Raw genomic sequence first — 17,922 nt, forward strand, 5'->3', positions numbered from 1 at the left:
CCCTTGTCTCCTGGCCAATATCAACCCTCAACCATCAACACTAAAATAAGATTATCTGGTCATTATCACATTGCTGTTTGTGGGAGCTTGCTGTGCGCAAATTGGCTGCCGCGTTTCCTACATTATAACAGTGGCTCCACTTCAAAAGTACTTCATCGGCTCTGAAGCCCTTTGGGGCGTTCTGAGATGGGGAAAGGCGCTATATAAATGCAAGTCTTTCTTTTAAAATTTGTCAGATTTTTTTTGTCTTGTAACACTCCTGTGATGCGTCTGGGGACGTTTCACTACGTTAAAGGCGCTATATAAATACAAACTGTTGTTGTTTTAGATCTTCGCTGTCCATTTGATCTGGCAAAAGAGGCAGACAGTTTAACATCTCATTAAAGGATGGCACCTCAGACAGTGCAGCACTCTCCCAGTGTCACTCTAGATTAAGTATTCAAGTCATGTAGTGGGGCTTTGAACCCTCAACTTTCTGACTCAGAGATGATCAGCTAACTCAGTACAGACTGGGGAATAGAATCTGCCTCCTCACTCCATAAAACCACTGAGCCGACAGTTTAAACACGATAATAGTGACCATTCTTAATTCCCGTTGAAATACAAACTCGGAAGTTTTATCCAGATACAATACTATAGGACCGATTTTTCTGATTGCAGGTGACTTGCCCCACCTCCCCCAGGAGCGCATATCGGGGATATCATGGGTGTGCTTCCCAGAATGTTCCATCCATTTGGATGGAAAATCATGGGAAGCATGCTGGCGAGCTCCCGGGCTGAGGGTTTGTACCAGTATTCCGAAAGTCAGCCCTGACATCTCAATCTACTCGACACTGATAGGAGATCAATAACAGGAGAATCTGTCAATTTCAGATCAGTTTCATCAATTTTTAAATCAATCAGCTGGATTGAAATTCACTGGAAACCTGGGAAAGTGTCTGTGTGTCAGACAGAAAGCTGATTAAAATGTGACACCAGCTGTTTGTGTCCAGTGGTGATGCACCTGGACAATCGACCAGTGCAGTGTGCACACGCACACCTATATATGCAGACACACATGCACACGTACGCACACACATGCACACGTACGTACACACATGCACACATATGCACATTGATAATTGTAATTCAGAGCCTTTTTTGATTGTGACCAAGAACAGACAAGTAAGAGCTTTCCCCCCGCCCCCCATCCACCGTCCACCATCACCCCCTACCTCCCATGGTTAAGTGAGCAAAATCAGCACTCGGTTTGGTGTTGACCCTTGCAGCTAGAAAAGAAAAAGGAAGTTCCAAGTTTGATCTATGCTGGATTAGTTGGGTGGGGGGGTGGGGGGGTTGAAATTGTTCCAGTTAGTGGCAGAATCACAGAATCACAGAAACCCCACAGTGCAGATAGAGGCCATTTTGGCCCATCGAGCCTGCACCGACACATATCCCACCCGATCCCCGTAACCCCTACACCAACACATATCCCACCCTATCCCCGTAACCCCACGTATATAATCCCCCTAACACTAAGGGTCAATTTATCATAGCCAATCAACCTAACCCGCACATCTTTGGACTGTGGGAGGAAACCGGAGCACCCAGAGGAAACCCACGCAAACACGGGGAGAATGTGCAAACTCCACACAGACAGTCACCCGAGGTCGGATTCGAACCCGGGTCTCTGGCGCTGTGAGGCAACAGTGCTAACCACTATGCCACCGTGCTGGGCTGGGGAAGATCAGCGTCAACTCAGGCTCCTCCCCCTGATTGTCACGCAGCGTGAATATGTGGACTCTGGGATCAAGCTGAGCTGTGATGCCCCCCATGGTCCAATTGCCTGCTAACACTCTCTCGGCTCACAAATGGCCACTTTGATGAGGAGTTGGAGGGCAGTTAGCACCCATGTGACCAAATGTGATTCACAAAGGGGACAGGAAGAAGAATACCTTTTTAAAGAACAAGTCATATATAAAAAAACAAGCACTTCAGGCTGAATTGGTGAGTAAAAGTTGACATTCAGTAATAAAAGGTGCCGAGAGATCGGTGCTGTGGAGCACTGATGCAGCCTGTGACTGCGGGAGGTGCAGAGAGTTCTGTACCATCTGGATGATGCATTACAACACTTGGGTCTTGTGCTCCCGACTGCCAGCACCGTAGCAGAATCCATCAGCTGAGGTGATCAGTGTTGGTGGGGGAAGGGGGGAAGGAATGAAAGGGTAGTAGAAATCTGACATTCTCTCCCCCTAAAGACTGCGGATGCCGGGACAATTGGAGCTTTCGAGACTGAGGTCGCTAGATCTTTGTTATGTTAGGGTATCCAGGCATATGGAGCTAAGGCGTGCAAATAGAGTTGAGGACAAGGGCAGCAGACGCAAGGGAACACCACCACCTCCAAGTTCGCCTCCAAGTCACACATCATCCTGACTTGGAAGTATATCGCCGTTCCTTCATCGTCACTGGGTCAAAATCCCTACCTAACAGCACCGTGGGAGTACCTTCACCACACGGACTGCAGCGGTTCAAGAAGGCGGCTCACCACCACCTTCTCAAGGGCAACTAGGGATGGGCAATAAATGCTGGCCTTGCCAGCGACGCCCACATCCCATAAAAACGAATTTTAAAAAAAGGTGCAGATCAGCCATGATCTAATTAAATGGCGGAGCGGGTTTGAGAGGCTGAATGGCCTCCTCCTGTCCCTTTGTTCCTATGCGCACGTGACGTGCATGGAATGATCAATGTGTGTGGTGTATCAGGGCAGACATAGCTGCCCTGTCTAAGGTGCTGAAAGTACACTGAGCAATCAGCTGGAACTGCAGTTTGAATGTGAGGCACAGAATCATTCACCACACTCAGTTAGCACGTACTTAAGAAGTTGATTAGGGAGTTGATGCTTTTTCATTAGTTGTATTTTGAGAGGTGGTTGTAAATGTCAGTCACTGATGTGCTCCTTAAAGCGCACTGCAATGTGATTGTTGCTTTGTAATGCTACACCAGTCTGTGAGAGAGCCAAATTCCGAGATATTTGGCATTCCTGGAATTTTCTGAGCCAGCCAAATTCAATTGAAAGTTATGTGAAGGAGCCGTGCCAAACCAACATGGGACAATGGGTGAGACACCGTCCAACTACACAAGATCTGCTCCTGCGCCTCAATCTTCTACATCAATCCTGAAATGTCTGATGCAAAAAAACAGGCAGCAAAGTACAGCTGTTGTTTCTGCTGCCTGTGGAGCATTTCCCCCGCTCGCCAGGAACGGCATCCCCTCGCACTCACCACAAAGAGGCCGAGTCGCCGCTCGTTTCCATCAGTCACATCAGCGCAACCTGGGCGGATTGGGCCGAGGCAGTGTGAAAGATCGGGGAATTTTAAACGTAAGTGAGTGACGGCCAAGATAACTTACGCTCGTGTTTTCCGCAATCTTCGACGCTGATTCAATTCGTCCGGATCAGGCCCCGCCCACAAAAGTGACCACAACCCCCTCCCCAGGTCAAAATGACAAAATTCCGTCGATTGCGCTGGTTCGGGAAGGCGCTTCAAATTGCGCTCGTTTTCTTAGGTGCGCAGGCCCTAGTTGGCACATTTTTTCATCTCAAAAACTATTTAATGCACGAAAAAATGGACAAGTGTACACCAAAGAAACTGTTAAATGGTTCAGTATCGCTTTTTTAAGTCAATTTCAGTGATTTTATATCAGGTTACTCACAGGGGGAGGACCGGACACCCTTATTAAATATACTTATTCATTCTGAAAAACCCATTTTCCGCTGCATTAATGAAGCTGCTCCAGGTTACCACTCTCAGATATATCAGCGAATGCTTTTTAATAGAAAGTGGAATAAAAGAAACAGTTCCGTTCTATTACGCTGCCCGATTGTGCTAGGTCATGAAAGAATTTGCATTTGTGATTATGCAAATGAATTTTTGGCAGAAACGTGAAGCCTCACCAAACCGGCGGCATTTCAAGCGCATTTTGGGCGCAATTTCCCGATTGCGCCCAAAGCGGCAACTTTCCCCCAGACTCTCAGCCATCGTTTATTGAGTCAGAGCGCAGCTGGTGCGCTGTGTCTTCGGGAACCTGTGTCTTGTGAAGGACAGCGGCTCCCACTCTTCCTGAACTTCACGCTTGTGAGAATCCCAGCTTCGCCCTGTTGTTACTCAGCTTAATATAAAGCGGGAAAAATTGGCGTAAAAAAAATGTTCCACTCCCAACGCAGACAATCTTTTCCAGGAGGTTAATACTTGTCTTTAGTGCTCCAAGTCAAAGCACGGCGTCGTGACGCCACATGTCAGGAATGTGGGTGTTGTGCCGCCCCCAGTTATCCATGCAATTATTTTAAATCACGGGGTGTGCACGCATAACGTTATCCATTACACGAAGTTCTGCAGCGCGACCACTAAACTGATAATGAGGATGGGTGTGTAACAGAGCGAATCTTATTACTAAGAGTCTGATAATGAGGGGTGCGGTTTGCAACAGAGAGAGTGTTATAACCGAGAGTCTGAGGTTGAGGGCGAGGTGCGACAGAGAAAGTGTTATAACTGAGAGCTTTTATAATGAAGGTGCAGTGGGTAGCATAGAATTTCAACTGCAAGCCTGATAATGAGGCTGGGTTGTGTTAGAGAGTGTAACTGTGAGCACCACTCATCGTCCATCATATCCTGGACCATACAGCCTAGGCCGTCCATTCCACCAGTGCTGATTCTTCAGTGGAAGTTGGGCAGACAAGTATTCCGCGCTGCAATCTGCTGTGCCCCTGCCATTTTCTATGGTCAGGTCCCATCAGGATGGTGTGCACACCCACCGAGATCTGTTAATCTGACGCAGGTGAGGTAAACACAGCCTCTGCATTTGCCAAGTTCAGTTCCTGGTTACGCCCCAGCCTCCAGGTTGTGGCGTCTCAGAGCGTGAATGTACACAGGCCTCATCACCAACATTTAACATTTTCAGTCCAAAATAGATGTTCTCTGAAGTTGGAAGTTGGAAGTTAACTCTTCCACCCAGCAGAGTGGATCACCAAGGCCTGCCCTAGCAAGTCTCCAACCCCCCAGACTGGTACGAATACCGGAGTCCTGCCTGTAAATTACTCCGGAGCCCAGAGATACAGCCAGGGTCAGGGGGCATCTCCAAGATCCCCCGCCCCCAATCGACAGGCCTTGGCTTACTTCCAATGGCTGTTATTTTCTAACATACATTTCAAAAGGGAATTGGTAAAATACTTGAAAGGGAGAAATTTTCAGGGCTATGAGGAAAGGGACAGACTCTCCACCGCCGGCGCACCGTGGCTGCAGTGTGGACCATCTACAAGCTGCACTGCAGCAACTCGCCAAGGCTGCTTCGGCAGCACCTCCCAAACCCGCGACCTCTTCCACCTAGAAGGACAAGGGCAGCAGTCGCATGAGAACACCACCACCTCCAAGTTCCCCTCCAAGTTACACACCACCCTGACTTGGAAGTATATCGCCGTTCCTTCATCGTCGCTGGGTCAAAATCCTGGAACTTCCTCCCTAACAGCACTGTGGGAGTACCTTCACCGCATGGACTGCAGCGGTTCAAGAAGGCGGCTCACCACCACCTTCTCAAGGGCAACTAGGGATGGGCAATAAATGCTGGCCTTGCCAGTGACGCCCACATCCCATGACTGAATATAAAAAAGCATTGTACTTTCAAAGAGCTGGCACAGGCACGATGGACTAAATGGCCTCCTTCTGTGCTGTAAGGTTCTATGAATCTCGACCTAAATCCCCCTGGTAAGAACACACAGGCCCAGTTTGCCAGGCTGCGGATAAAGTACAGCTCGTGCCCCTACACTCACTGTACAGCAAAGCCGCGCAGGCCAGGGTCGCCAACTCTGGTCGGATGTATTCCTGGAGGTGCCAACCATCCCGTCCCCACCCCCCGCTCCCGCCATTGGTCTCCCGGCACGCCCATCCTCGCACCACCTTCCCACACAGATTGGAAAGTGAACAGACTCTTAATTATCCGATTGGATGATGCTCGACTGTCAGTCAAACAGCCTTTTTGCCCCATCGCTAATATTTTTATAATTAATTAACAAAAGAACCTAAAAAAAAACACGCACAATTTTTTTTAAATGGCGCTCGGATTTCTCACGGAGTTGCTCGCAGCAGTGTGCTGGAGATTAATCTTTAATTCCTGGAGACTCCAGGGCAATCCTGGAGAGTTGGCAACCCTAACGCAGACCAGTGGTCTTTAAAGACTGCCCTCATTGTAACAGAGGTCAAGTTATAATGAGAATAGGGTGCATTAAATGGATAGTGTTACAACAAGGGTGCAATGTGCAGTCTAACTCTTCACTTTCACAGTAATTGACTTTATGTGCCACTTGTAAAGGGCACATTGTGAGTGAATATGCCGTGTTACGATATGATTAAATGGATGATATTAGCATAAAAATGTATTTGTGTGAAGGAGCCAGGCTTGGGGAGATAAGGAGAATATTCCTCAGAACAGAATCCCCAGTTTCCCACTGGTGTACCTGTAAAACCCTTTCAGTGTCGGGAGAGATAAGTGCAGCTGATTGTGAGGTGCTTAATCTGTTTGTCCCCCAAAAATGAGATTCGCATTAAGTGGAATACACACTGAAATTGCAGTGGGACTCGCACAAACCGAGATAAACACACGGCAGCCAGTCCCAGTTATAACACGGGAAATGTGGCCACTTGCCACAGCCACGCATACAGTCAGGACTGTTGTGTCTGTCCTTCTTGATTTAAGGTGATGATGTAGCATAATTAAAGGGGTGCTGCCTTGTGCTGAGGTGTTTGGCAAATTATTATTTTTTTATTTATTCGTATATGGGATGTGGGCATCGCTGGCAAAGCCAGCATTTATTGCCCATCCCTAATTGCCCTTGAGAAGGTGGTGGTGAGCCACCTTCTTGAACCGCTGCAGTCCGTGTGGTGAAGGTACTCCCACAGTGCTGTTAGGGAGGGAGTTCCAGGATTTTGACCCAGCGACGATGAATGAGCGGCCGATATACTTCTAAGTCAGGATGGTGTGTGACTTGGAGGGGAACTTGGAGGTGGTGGTGTTCCCATGCGCCTGCTGCCCTTGTCCTTCTAGGTGGTAGAGGTCGCGGGTTCGGGAGGTGCTGCCGTAGAAGTCTTGGCGAGTTGCTGCAGTGCATCTTGTAGATGATACACACTGCAGCGACGGTGCGCCGGTGGTGGAGGGAGTGAATGTTTAAGGTGGTAGATGGGGTGCCAATCAAGCGGGCTGCTTTGTCCTGGATGGTGTCGAGCTTCTTGAGTGTTGTTGGAGCTGCACTCATCAGACAAGTGGAGAGTATTCCATCACACTCCTGACTTGTGCCTTGTAGATGGTGGAAAGGCTTTGGGGAGTCAGGAGGTGAGACACTCGCCGCTGAACAGCTAGCCTCTGACCTGCTCTTGTAGTTACAGTATTTATGTGGCTGGTCCAGTTAAGTTTCTGGTCAATGGTGACCCCCCAGGATGTTGATGGTGGGGGATTCAGCGATGGTAATGCCATTGAATGTCGTGGGGCGGTGGTTTGGGGAAACAGTAAAACTGCTAGTCGATTCCATTGATTATCATGGTGCTCTTTGTTTGGCAAACCTCTTCTATTATTTTTACGTAAACTTTCTATGACAACGGTGCCCCTTTAAAGGATGCTGATGGGATTACGCTAATGAAAAGGAATTGTCCTGTAGCTCCCCTGCGGTCTCTGTCGGTAAATGCACTGCCGGTGTGGTACTGAACAATGCAGACCAGTGAGGCTCTCAGTTTGATTAGGGAGCTGTGCGAAGCTAACTGATCTCAGTCGGACTGCCACTTAGCTCCTGGCCGACCTCCCATCTTCCACTCTCCGTAAACTCGAGCTCATCTAAAACTCTGCTGCCCGTGTCCTAACTCGCACCAAGTCCCGTTCGCCCATCTCCCCTGTGCTCGCTGACCTACATTGGCTCGCGGTTAAGCAACGCCTCGATTTCAAAATTCTCATCCCTGTTTTCAAATCCCTCCATGGCCTCACCCCTCCCTATCTCTGTAATCTCCTCAAGCCCTACAACCCCCCCGAGATATCTGCGCTCCTCTAATTCTGCCCTCTTGAGGATCCCTGATTATAATCGCTCAACCTTTGGTGTCCATGCCTTCTGTTGCCTAGGCCCTAAGCTCTGGAATTCCCTGCCTAAACCTCTCCGCCTCGCTACCGCTCTTTCCTCCTTTAAGACGTTCCTTAAAACCTCCCTCTTTGACCAAGCTTTTGGTCACCTGCCCTAATTTCTCCTTATGTGGCTCGCTGTCAATTTTTCTTGTCTTATAATACTCTTGTGAAGCACCGTGGGACATTTTACTACTTTAAAGGCGCTATATAAATACAAGTTGTTGTTGTTGTAAATCTCTCCTGTGTCTCTCTGCTCCTTTAAGGCACTCCTTAAAAGCTACCTCTTTGACCAAGCACTCAACCTGGATAATTTTCCCCTTCTCCAGCATAGGGGTACTGAGGCCCATTGTAATGCCCTTTCTGAGGTCAGCTGATTGAGCCTGAGGCCTCCTTGGTCTGTGTTCCTGTAATACCGTCAAAGCCGCATTTCGAGCTGACTCCTAGGTGGCCTGAGAAGGTGATGGTGGGGCCTCTCCTTGAACCATTGCAGGTCTTGCGGTGATGGCACTCCAGGATGGTGTTGGGTAGGGAAGTCCAGCACTACCACCACATGATACATTACCCACTGAGCCAAGACAGAGCTCAGAATCTATTACAATGAGGTGATTGTTCACAAATCTTCGAACAACTTTCCAGTGACACCATCGGCTTAGCAACAGGGCTCACCAGACTGGGTAACCGCAATGGCAAATCTAATTTTTAAAATATATATATCACGTTTTTTTCAGGTTCTAGACTGCGTCTGGAAGACTCCGCGCCCCGGGTCATTGAGCACCCCTCAGACCTGATCGTGTCGAAGGGGGAGCCGGCCACGCTGAACTGCAAAGCAGAGGGGCGGCCCACTCCCATCATCGAATGGTACAAGGACGGAGAGCGAGTGGAGACAGACAAGGATGACCCTCGCTCCCACCGCATGCTGCTCCCCAGTGGGTCACTCTTCTTCCTGCGCATCGTGCACGGGCGGAGGAGCAAGCCGGACGAAGGCGTCTACGTGTGTCTCGCCAGGAATTACCTCGGGGAGGCAGTCAGCAGGAACGCATCACTGGAAGTAGCGAGTAAGTGACCGAGTGAAAAGAGCCCCTCCTCGGAGATGAGCTGATCAGCCCTACCCTCGTGGTCCAATTGGCCTGAGGGTAAACGCATGCCGTAGTGAGCTGCCATTCCGAATTTGGACAGCGCTGTTTTAAACATGTGGAGAAGCTGGGGCTGTTCTCCGTAGAGCAGAGAAGGTTAAGGGGAGATTTAAGAGAGGTATTCAAAATTATGAGGGGATTTGATAGAGTGGATAGGGAGAAACTGTTTCCACTGGCAGGAGAGGGTCAGTAACCAGGGGGCACAGATTTAAGATAATTGGCAAAAGAACCAGAGGGGGAGATAGGGAGAAATTTGTTTACGCAGTGAGTTATGATCTGGAATGCGCTGCCTGAAAGGGTGGTGGAAGCAGATTCGCTAGTGACTTTCAAAAGGGAATTGGATAAATGCTTGAAAGGGAAAGATTTGCAGGGCTGTGGGGAAAGAGCGGGGAAGTGGGACTAATTGGAGAGCTTTTTCAAAGAGCCGGTACAGGCACGGTGGGACAAATGACCTCCTTCTCTGGTACAAGATTATATGATTCTGTGAATTCAATGTTATTTCTTTGCTCTGATCCCAGGGACTGTTGCTGGTCCCATTGATTTGTTTAGAAGTGGCTAGGGCGTGCACTTCAATCCCTCCATGTACAAGAGGAATGGCTTTCCTGAAGGAAGCGATGCTCAATTTCCAATCCATTACAGCTGGCAGTTATGAGCGATACAATTGGAGCCATCCTCTTGTCCCGAGCATCCTCGAAATCCTCTTCACAGCGAGTGTTTATCAAATGTCGTTTGGCTGAGTTAAGCCATTGATCAGCCGATCAATACTGCCTGGCTGAGCGTTGCAGCTTCCAGCTAGCAGAGGCCAAAGTTCAACGCTCACAGAACATTAACACCCGAGTGCAGTGTCAGTGTTTGCGAGGTGTTTCAGGCCTGCAGGCTGCGATTGACAGGCCCGATGCTAATGGACAACCTCAAGCTGCAGTTTCCTGTTTTGCTGACAGCTCGTGTCAAAATATTAACCCTTCGGGGACTGCGGTCGGTTTCCCTCAAAATGACGAGACTTTTGTCACGTTTATATTTGCCGTATAAGCTGGTTGGAGCTGGATTTTCCTCGATGCGGTGATGTACTGGGGTGGGGGTGGGGGGGGGGGCCTTTGATAACAGCGCACCCCTCCCCCCCACCCATTCTCCAGCATTGGGGGTCATTACCCAACCACCATGTGCTCCCGATCGCCGAGAGGAAATCCGCCAGCACAATTGAGGAGACTGCGGTGGTGCTGCAACAGGGACAGCACTGCAGCACCCCGAGAGGCGGTGAGGAGCTGCTGTCTTGTAGGCCCCGGCAGAGTCCATGGCCTAAACAGCTAAGTGAATGGGAGTCGATTTGAAAGAAGCTTCTCCGCGGCCCTGTCCCTTCATTGCTGAACTTCAGGGGTACTAATGCTGCTACACCACACCTACCGTTGCCTTCAGCCCCGGAGGGTGCCGGTAACCAGGGCAGGCCAAAGGGAAATGGGACAGGAGGCTGGTCTGGGCCTCCCTGTTGGTATTTAGATGCCGGTGGACAGGGCAGGGGCATCCAGTGGTGGTCGCAGCAGCGACAGGGTAGGAAAACTTAGGTCAGGATGGGGAGTTGGCAGTAGGCCTCAACGCTCTATTTTCCCGCCATTTCCGCCACCCCCCGCCTGATTTTGAGCGTGATAGCGGAGAAAAACTCAGCCCTCAGTGTCACAGAGAGTCGGTAATTCTCATTCTGCATTTCATGGGAATGTTAGCGTAAACTCTTTGGCCTAGAAATTGGGTTGGTAGCGCCGGCGCTGAGCGCCTAAAGAGACCTAGAATTGGGGTGAAGCCCTATGTTGGGGCGGACGCTATGAAGATAGCGCCGACTCAGAAATTGACTATACATTTAGCGCCTGCGCTAAGTGTTTGCGCGCGCCCGCGAGCGCAAGCAGCTCATGACGTCATTTCACTGTGCAACGCCTTTTAGGAGCGCCTGAGCGCATATTGGGTGGCGCCCGGAGCCTTAGCGCCCAGCGCTATTAGTGACAGTTCGAGGGAGGGTTAACAGGCCCTTCTCGGAGTAGGGCGGCGCTATTTAAAGGGGACAGCTCTAGTGCAGAATCTTCTGCCACTTGGCCTGCTCATTGCGATCGCTGCTAGAGAGAGTTGGCGAGCTAATGTGGAGCGGAGTTCTGGGATTTGAGCTTCACAGTACTTGGGACCCTCAACCGTGTCCGAAGCACTTGCAGCACTACACCTAAAAGCCTTTTGACCAACTGGCATCGGAATGGGAGCTTGTTCGGAGGGTGACGGCCTCATCGCCCAACACTGTGAAGGGGCAGAGAGACGGCAGGAGAGAGGGCAGGGATTGGCCAGAAGGAGGAGGGGCAATCGAGGTCGGCCAATCCGACGGGATGCTGCGAGGGTCTTTAGGCAGCAGGTGACAAGCCTTGACATTTCGGAGGAGCAGTGTTAGCGAAGGCTCCGAATCTGGAGGGACATTGTTACTGATCTGTGCCACCTGCTTGGTCAGGATCTGCAACCGCGTGAATGCTGCAGAACCTCTCTGTCCGTGATGGCTACACTGACTGATGGCCTCCATTTTTATGCCAACGGATCCTTTCAGTCAGCCATTGGGGACAATGCGACTGACGCTCAGGCTGCAGTCCGCTGTTGCATCCGGCAAGTGACAGATGCCCTTTATAGGCGAACGCGTCCATTCATTACCTTCCCTCGGACCCTGCACAAGCAGGCGGAGGAGGAGGAGGAGGAGGAGGAGGAAGAGCAGGCGGAGGAGGAGGAGGAGGAGGAGGAAGATGGAAGGGCTGCTGAAAGTGGAAGGTCCATACGTCAGAGGCTCCTCTGGACTCGTCTCGACACCACTGTGGCGGAATGATGAGAGTCTTACCTCATGCGCACTTTGGATGTTTGAGGGCCTCTGCATGCCAGCATCACTGAAAGTAGTCACATGCACCAAGCAACATTGAAACTTCTGTTTATTGACACAAAAGTCTTTCATTACAGCTAAACAACGTAAAGTGAGCAGAAACCATAACATCCAAAATAAATGTGACCTGTTCGGCCAAGCCGCAAAACTCAACAAAAATCTGCAACTATAACAGCAGCTGAGGGTGTCCTTGAATTTGGACAAACAAACGTCTCAGCACCTCCCTCTACAACTGGCCCCTTGAGGGAGAACGACTTCTCTTTCGCGCCCGGCCCCTTCCCTCCCTGTTGCTCCTACGTAATTGCACCCCAGTGGCAGGCTCAAGGCTGGGGGACGCTTGCTGACTGTCTGGACGCGCAGAAGCCCCTGAGGTACGGCCTGGCCGACCTCTGGGCTTGGAGGGTGCGGACGCAGGATGCTTGCTTTGAGCATGGCTGGAAGCAGTGTGGGCTGCAGGTGGTGGCAGCTGCAATGCAGGCGTCCCAGCGCTGGCATGTGCAATGGTCTCCTGACGAGAGAGGACACCTGCACCATGGTCGGACGACACACTGGCTATCTGAGGGGAGCGGCTCGGCTCATCCGCCACAATCGCAGGCTCCACAGATTCCTGGCCTTGTACGGGAGTGGAAGGGCCCGGGGTGATCCTATCTGATGCAGAGAGGGTGGCTGCAGTGAGACATCGCGTTGCGTCAATCTGGCTGTGGAGGAGCCCAGCAAGTGACTGCGTGGCAACAGTGAGGACCTGTGTGCCAGGTGCCAGTGCTTCGGAGAACGCCTGGACAGTTCTTCCCATGGCTTCGGACAAGGCAGGAGCCGACCGCTCCACTGCCTCGGACAAGCCCTGCACAGACCTTTCCAGGGATTGTCCGAAGCCCTGAACAGTCCTTTCCATTGCCGACTCAAAGCCGTGGACAGTCCTCTCCATTGTTGGGCCGAAGCCCTGGATAGTCCTGTCCATTGTGGCCCCGAAGCCCTGGATAGACCTGTCCATTGTTTCCCCGAACACCTGGAGAGTCCTCTCCATTGTTGCGCCAAAGCCCTGCAGAGTTCTCTCCATTGTTGCCCCAAAGTCCAGCATACTCCTAGCCAATGAATCTATTGACTCAGGCATCTTCTCCACTGCAGCCATCAGCTCCGTGTGTCTGACCCGGGCCTGTTTGCTCATCTCTGCCAGGCGACGGACCTCATCTGCACTCTGTGCAGCAGTCATGACGACCTGCCTTGCCCTGCGGGGAGACGGTGGCCGAACTTGCCTATCCCCCCTCCGTTGCTCCATGCCGCTTGGTCCGGCAACTGGTTCATCCTCAGAGCCACCCCCCCTCCCCTCCAGGGGACTACTATCCCCAGTCTGCAGATGTCTCAGCTCCCCGGATTCTGCAACGGCTGGTCTGGATTCCTCCTGGTCCTCGCCTCCGGTGGCACTGGCACTGGCAGCTTCAGCGCGTTGAGCCCGAGTTGGTGCTGCTTCATCTGAAAGTGGGAGGTGGAAGAGTGGCTTTAGCAGAAGGACAGGTTTGCTGAAAGGCATGCCAAATTGCGGCAAGGCTCTGACATGGCTGCACACTGAGGATGCATGCTGGCGGGGGGACCAAGTGGAAGGTAACAGGTGGAAAAGGTGAGAGTCTTACCCTCGCTGTCGGTAATGGGGTCGGCAGATGCAGTGGTGACTGGACCAGACAGACGTCCTCCAAGTATCTGGTGCACTCTCTCCTCCAGATCCGTTAGAGTGACCACTTGTGCAGGTCCGCCACCGGTTTGACGCTGCTCCTTTCGAATCTGCGCCATCTTGGACTGCAGGGGAAAGAAGGGGAGGTTCTGTTACATGAGGCCTTGAGACCTCCTCGCATGCCCCCCATTGTGCAAGAGCCCTTACATGAGGCCTTGAGACCTCCGCGCATCCCCCCATTGTGCAAGAGCCCTTACATGAGGCCTTGAGACATCTGTCCATGTGTGTGCCCAGAAAGGGCCATGGGTGCATACTGACAGATGGCCATTGGCGCATCATTGCAGCAGGGTGCCCGAAGTCAGCTGCAGATGGAGGGAAGCACAAGTTTGGTAAACCATCACTCACCCTAACGATCCGTGTGAGGTCGTTGAATTTCTTCCTGCACTGAACAGGGGTCCTGGTTGCCATGCTGCTGGAGTTCACCCTCACAGCAAAATCCCTCCAAGATCGTCGGTAAGCCTTCTGATTTGGCCTCTTGCCATTATCCGGGTACAGGACCTCCCGACGGTGTTCAACTGCAGCCACCAAGTGGTCCAGAGCCTCAGTGCTGAAGCGCTCTGCTCTCTGCCTAACCTTCTCCATAATGATCAACCTTGTACCACCAGACAAGGGCGAGCGCCGAATCTGAGGCCTGCAGGGCATTGGGTGTTGAAGCTCAGTCTGACTGACCCACCCCTTTAAGAGCCGGCCGGCGCCTGTAGGTCTCGTGCTTTCCCGTAATTGAGTTCACCTGCGCTGCGCCCGTCTGCGTCGATATTGAGTAGCGCCTGACCTTTTGCGCCTTAACAGCACCGTGCAACGGCTGATTTAGCGCCTCAGTCCCCTTTGGGGGCGATGCAACCCAATATCGCGCCAGGCGCCGATAAGTCTCGTCTGGCTATAAACTTTGCGCATCGCCAGTTCTAACACCTCAAGCGGGGCTATACCCAATTTCTAGGCCACTGAATCCTACGGCATACCAAAAGGTGCCTGTGCCTGCTCCGTGCAAGAGCTAATCAAAAAGCTGCCATTTTCTTGTCCTTTCCCCAAGAACTTCCCATGATTTGAGATGTGGATGAGTGGAAGCTCTGCGGTGTTGTGAACGTGTAATTCATGCGTTGCAGTTCTACTGCAAGGTTGTTGCCCAGTATTATACTGGTCCCCATACTATAGACAGTTCTGGTCTCCATATTATTAAAAGGATCTAGAGGCACTGGAGAAAGTGCAAAAAACATTCACAAGGATGATACCAGAACTGAGAGGATATACTTACCAGGAAAGGCTGAACAGGCTGGGGCTCTTTTCTCCAGAAAAGAGAAGGCTGAGGGGTGACCCGATAAAGGTCTTTAAAATCATGAAAGGGTTTGATAGGGTAGACTTAGAGAAGATGTTTCCACTTGTGGGAGATCAAAACTAGGGGCCATAAATATAAGATAGTCACGAATAAATCCAATAAAAAATTCAGGAGAAACTTCTTTACATAAAGAGTGGTGAGAATGTGAAACTCGCTACCACATAGAGTGGTTGAGGCGAATAACATAGATGCATTTAAGGGGAAGCTAGATAGGTACATGAGAGAGAAAGGAATTGTAGGATATGCTGATAGTTAGTTGAAGAGGGGTGTGAGGAGGCTCGTGTGGAGCATAAACCTCGTCATAGACCAGTTGGGCCGAATGGCCTGTTTCAGTGCTGTACAGGCGATGTCATTCTATGTATACAGAGAACAATGGCTCTGCGTAAGTGATTACTAATGGGCGGAGCTGGTTGTGGCTGGGGCAGGCTGGTTGCAATGTGGAGTCTGAAGCTGCTGACTGTACATATTCAGACTGTGCTATAAATACAGGATCCTCCCCTGTGCCTGTATCTCGTGTTTAGAATGTTCTCAGGAGTCAGCATTTGCTATTTTTTTCACTGAATATCATTTTTAAGCTCAGTTTAGGAAGAGTTTCGCCTGAAAATGTGCTATATTAATAACACACTTGTTAATCCGTTCGTGTGAAATTCTTCTGTCTGCCATTTTAATTTAAACCAAACAGGATAACGCCTTTAATATAAAGAAAGAAAGAACTTTTGAACTGTAGTCGCTGTTGTAATGTAGCAGCTGATTTGAACACAGTAAGATCCCAATGAGGTAATAACCAGAAAATCTGTTTTCAGTGATGTTGGTTAAGGGATAAATGTTGGCCAAGACACTGGGAAGAATTCCCCTGCTCTTCTTCGAAGTACTGCCATGGCATCTTTTACATCCACCTGAGAGGGCAGGCAGGGCCTCAGTTTAACGCCTCATCCAAAAGACGGCACCGCCGACAGTGCAGCACTCCCCCAGTGCTAGCACTGGAGTGTCAGACGGGCTTATGTACTTTAGTCCCTGGAGTGAGACTTGAACCCACAACCTTCTGACCCAGAGGCAAGAGTGCTACCCACTGAGCTACAGCTGACACTGAATAAGTGGGTTGATTCTAGACACAAAAGGCATCAAGGGGTATGGGGAGTGAGCGGGAATATGGTATTGAGATAGAGGATCAGCCATGATCATATTGAATGGCGGAGCAGGCTCGAAGGGCCAAATGGCTGACTCCTGCTCCTATTTTTCTATGTTTCTATAAACCCTCTATGGAGTAACATATACAGTAGTAGCAAAGGACTTCATACAAATGCAATCATTTATTTGTTACTAATAATTGCACAGCAAAATTACAGGACAGTTGAGTCTCTTTCCAAGCTGTTCAATGTGTACAATGTGCGGATTTACCTTGGTGTAAGGAACCGCCTTTTTTTTTAACAGATTTTGCAGGTTAGTCACAGACTGCAATGTTGCTGCTAGTTTACATTTACAGCAGAGAGGTACAGGAAACTTTGGTTTATCCGGAGGTTAACTGTCCGGAATGCTCGATCCACCGGCAAAATTCAGGCGTCGGTTCAGTAAGTTTTTTTTCTTTTCGTTGCTTTTTTTCACCAGTCAGGCTCTGCAAGGTCTAGCTAAAGCTGTTGCTTAGCTACAGAGACACTTGCAAGCTACGGCCGGCTGTTTAGAAGCTGTTGCTAACAAACAGGGTTTGTTGCTAGATACGGAGCTCAAAAGCTCCGTATATTTTAACATTAGCGCTGGTTTGTCCGGCAGTTTTGATGGGACGGCAACAGCTCGGTCCCGTCGATGCCGGATAGCACAAAGTTTCCTGTAGTCATCCTGGGCTGGATGCTAGACAAGAAGCTGTAGTCTTGGTAGCGAACCATTTGCCTTTTCTTCCACAGGGTTGTGGGGAGGCAGCGCAGAGTCCCAGTGGAAGCAGCTGATGGTGTGTTAACAAACTCTGCCACAAAAAGGATCTGGATATATATCTGTCTGAGAATGGGATTGAAAGTTACTGTGATCAGTGTAGGCGGAGGTGGTCAAATGCTTCCTGGCTCCTGGGCTGTTGGGACAATTGAAATCGCGTGTGTGTAAAGGTAACTGGGCAGAGTTGAATAGTGGAGGTGTGGGGCTGGATGAATGTCCTGACCTTTCATGCGATTGCTTTTGGTGATCAGGGAGCATTGATACAGAACTCTCCCTTAGGGGATTAAATGGTTAAACTCCACAAAAGGAGTTCTGTGGAAGGAGCAGCCTTGATGAGTGAACTGGTCTTTCACCATCCAAGCTTTATTATTTTTGAAAGTCCCTTAATTAGGATAGTACTGGCCCCTGTGAGTCCCTTTACCTGGATAGTACTGGCCCCAGTGAGTCCCTTTACCTGGACAGTACTGGCCTAGTGAGTCCCTGGATAGTATTGGCCCCAATGAGTCTCTTTACCTGGATAGTACTGGCCCCAGTGAGTCCCTTTACCTGGATAGTACTGGCCCCAGTGAGTCCCTTTACCTGGATAGTACTGGCCCCAGTGAGTCCCTTTACCTGGACAGTACTGGCCCCAGTGAGTCCCTTTACCTGGACAGTACTGGCCCCAGTGAGTCCCTTTACCTGGATAGTACTGGCCCCAGTGAGTCCCTTTACCTGGGAAGTACTGGCCCCAGTGAGTCCCTTTACCTGGACAGTACTGGCCCCAGTGAGTCCCTTTACCTGGGAAGTA

General features: G+C 50.4%; 1 protein-coding gene across 6 annotated transcripts in view; it reads left to right on the forward strand.

The window, feature by feature from the left end:
* Positions 1 to 17,922, forward strand: part of robo3 (roundabout, axon guidance receptor, homolog 3 (Drosophila)) — a 594,316-nt gene that overhangs the window by 268,516 nt on the left and 307,878 nt on the right. For all 6 annotated transcript variants that reach the window (XM_085968074.1, XM_085968069.1, XM_085968070.1 and 3 more), the window contains exon 2: positions 8,859 to 9,185. In XM_085968074.1, the coding sequence (XP_085824200.1) occupies positions 8,859 to 9,185 (327 nt within the window). The remainder of the gene's footprint in view (positions 1 to 8,858; positions 9,186 to 17,922) is intronic.

The sequence above is a fragment of the Somniosus microcephalus genome, chromosome 26 (assembly GCF_052327205.1).
Source record: "Somniosus microcephalus isolate GS21.2 chromosome 26, FLI_Smic_1.0, whole genome shotgun sequence".
Classification (NCBI taxonomy): Eukaryota; Metazoa; Chordata; class Chondrichthyes; order Squaliformes; family Somniosidae; genus Somniosus; species Somniosus microcephalus.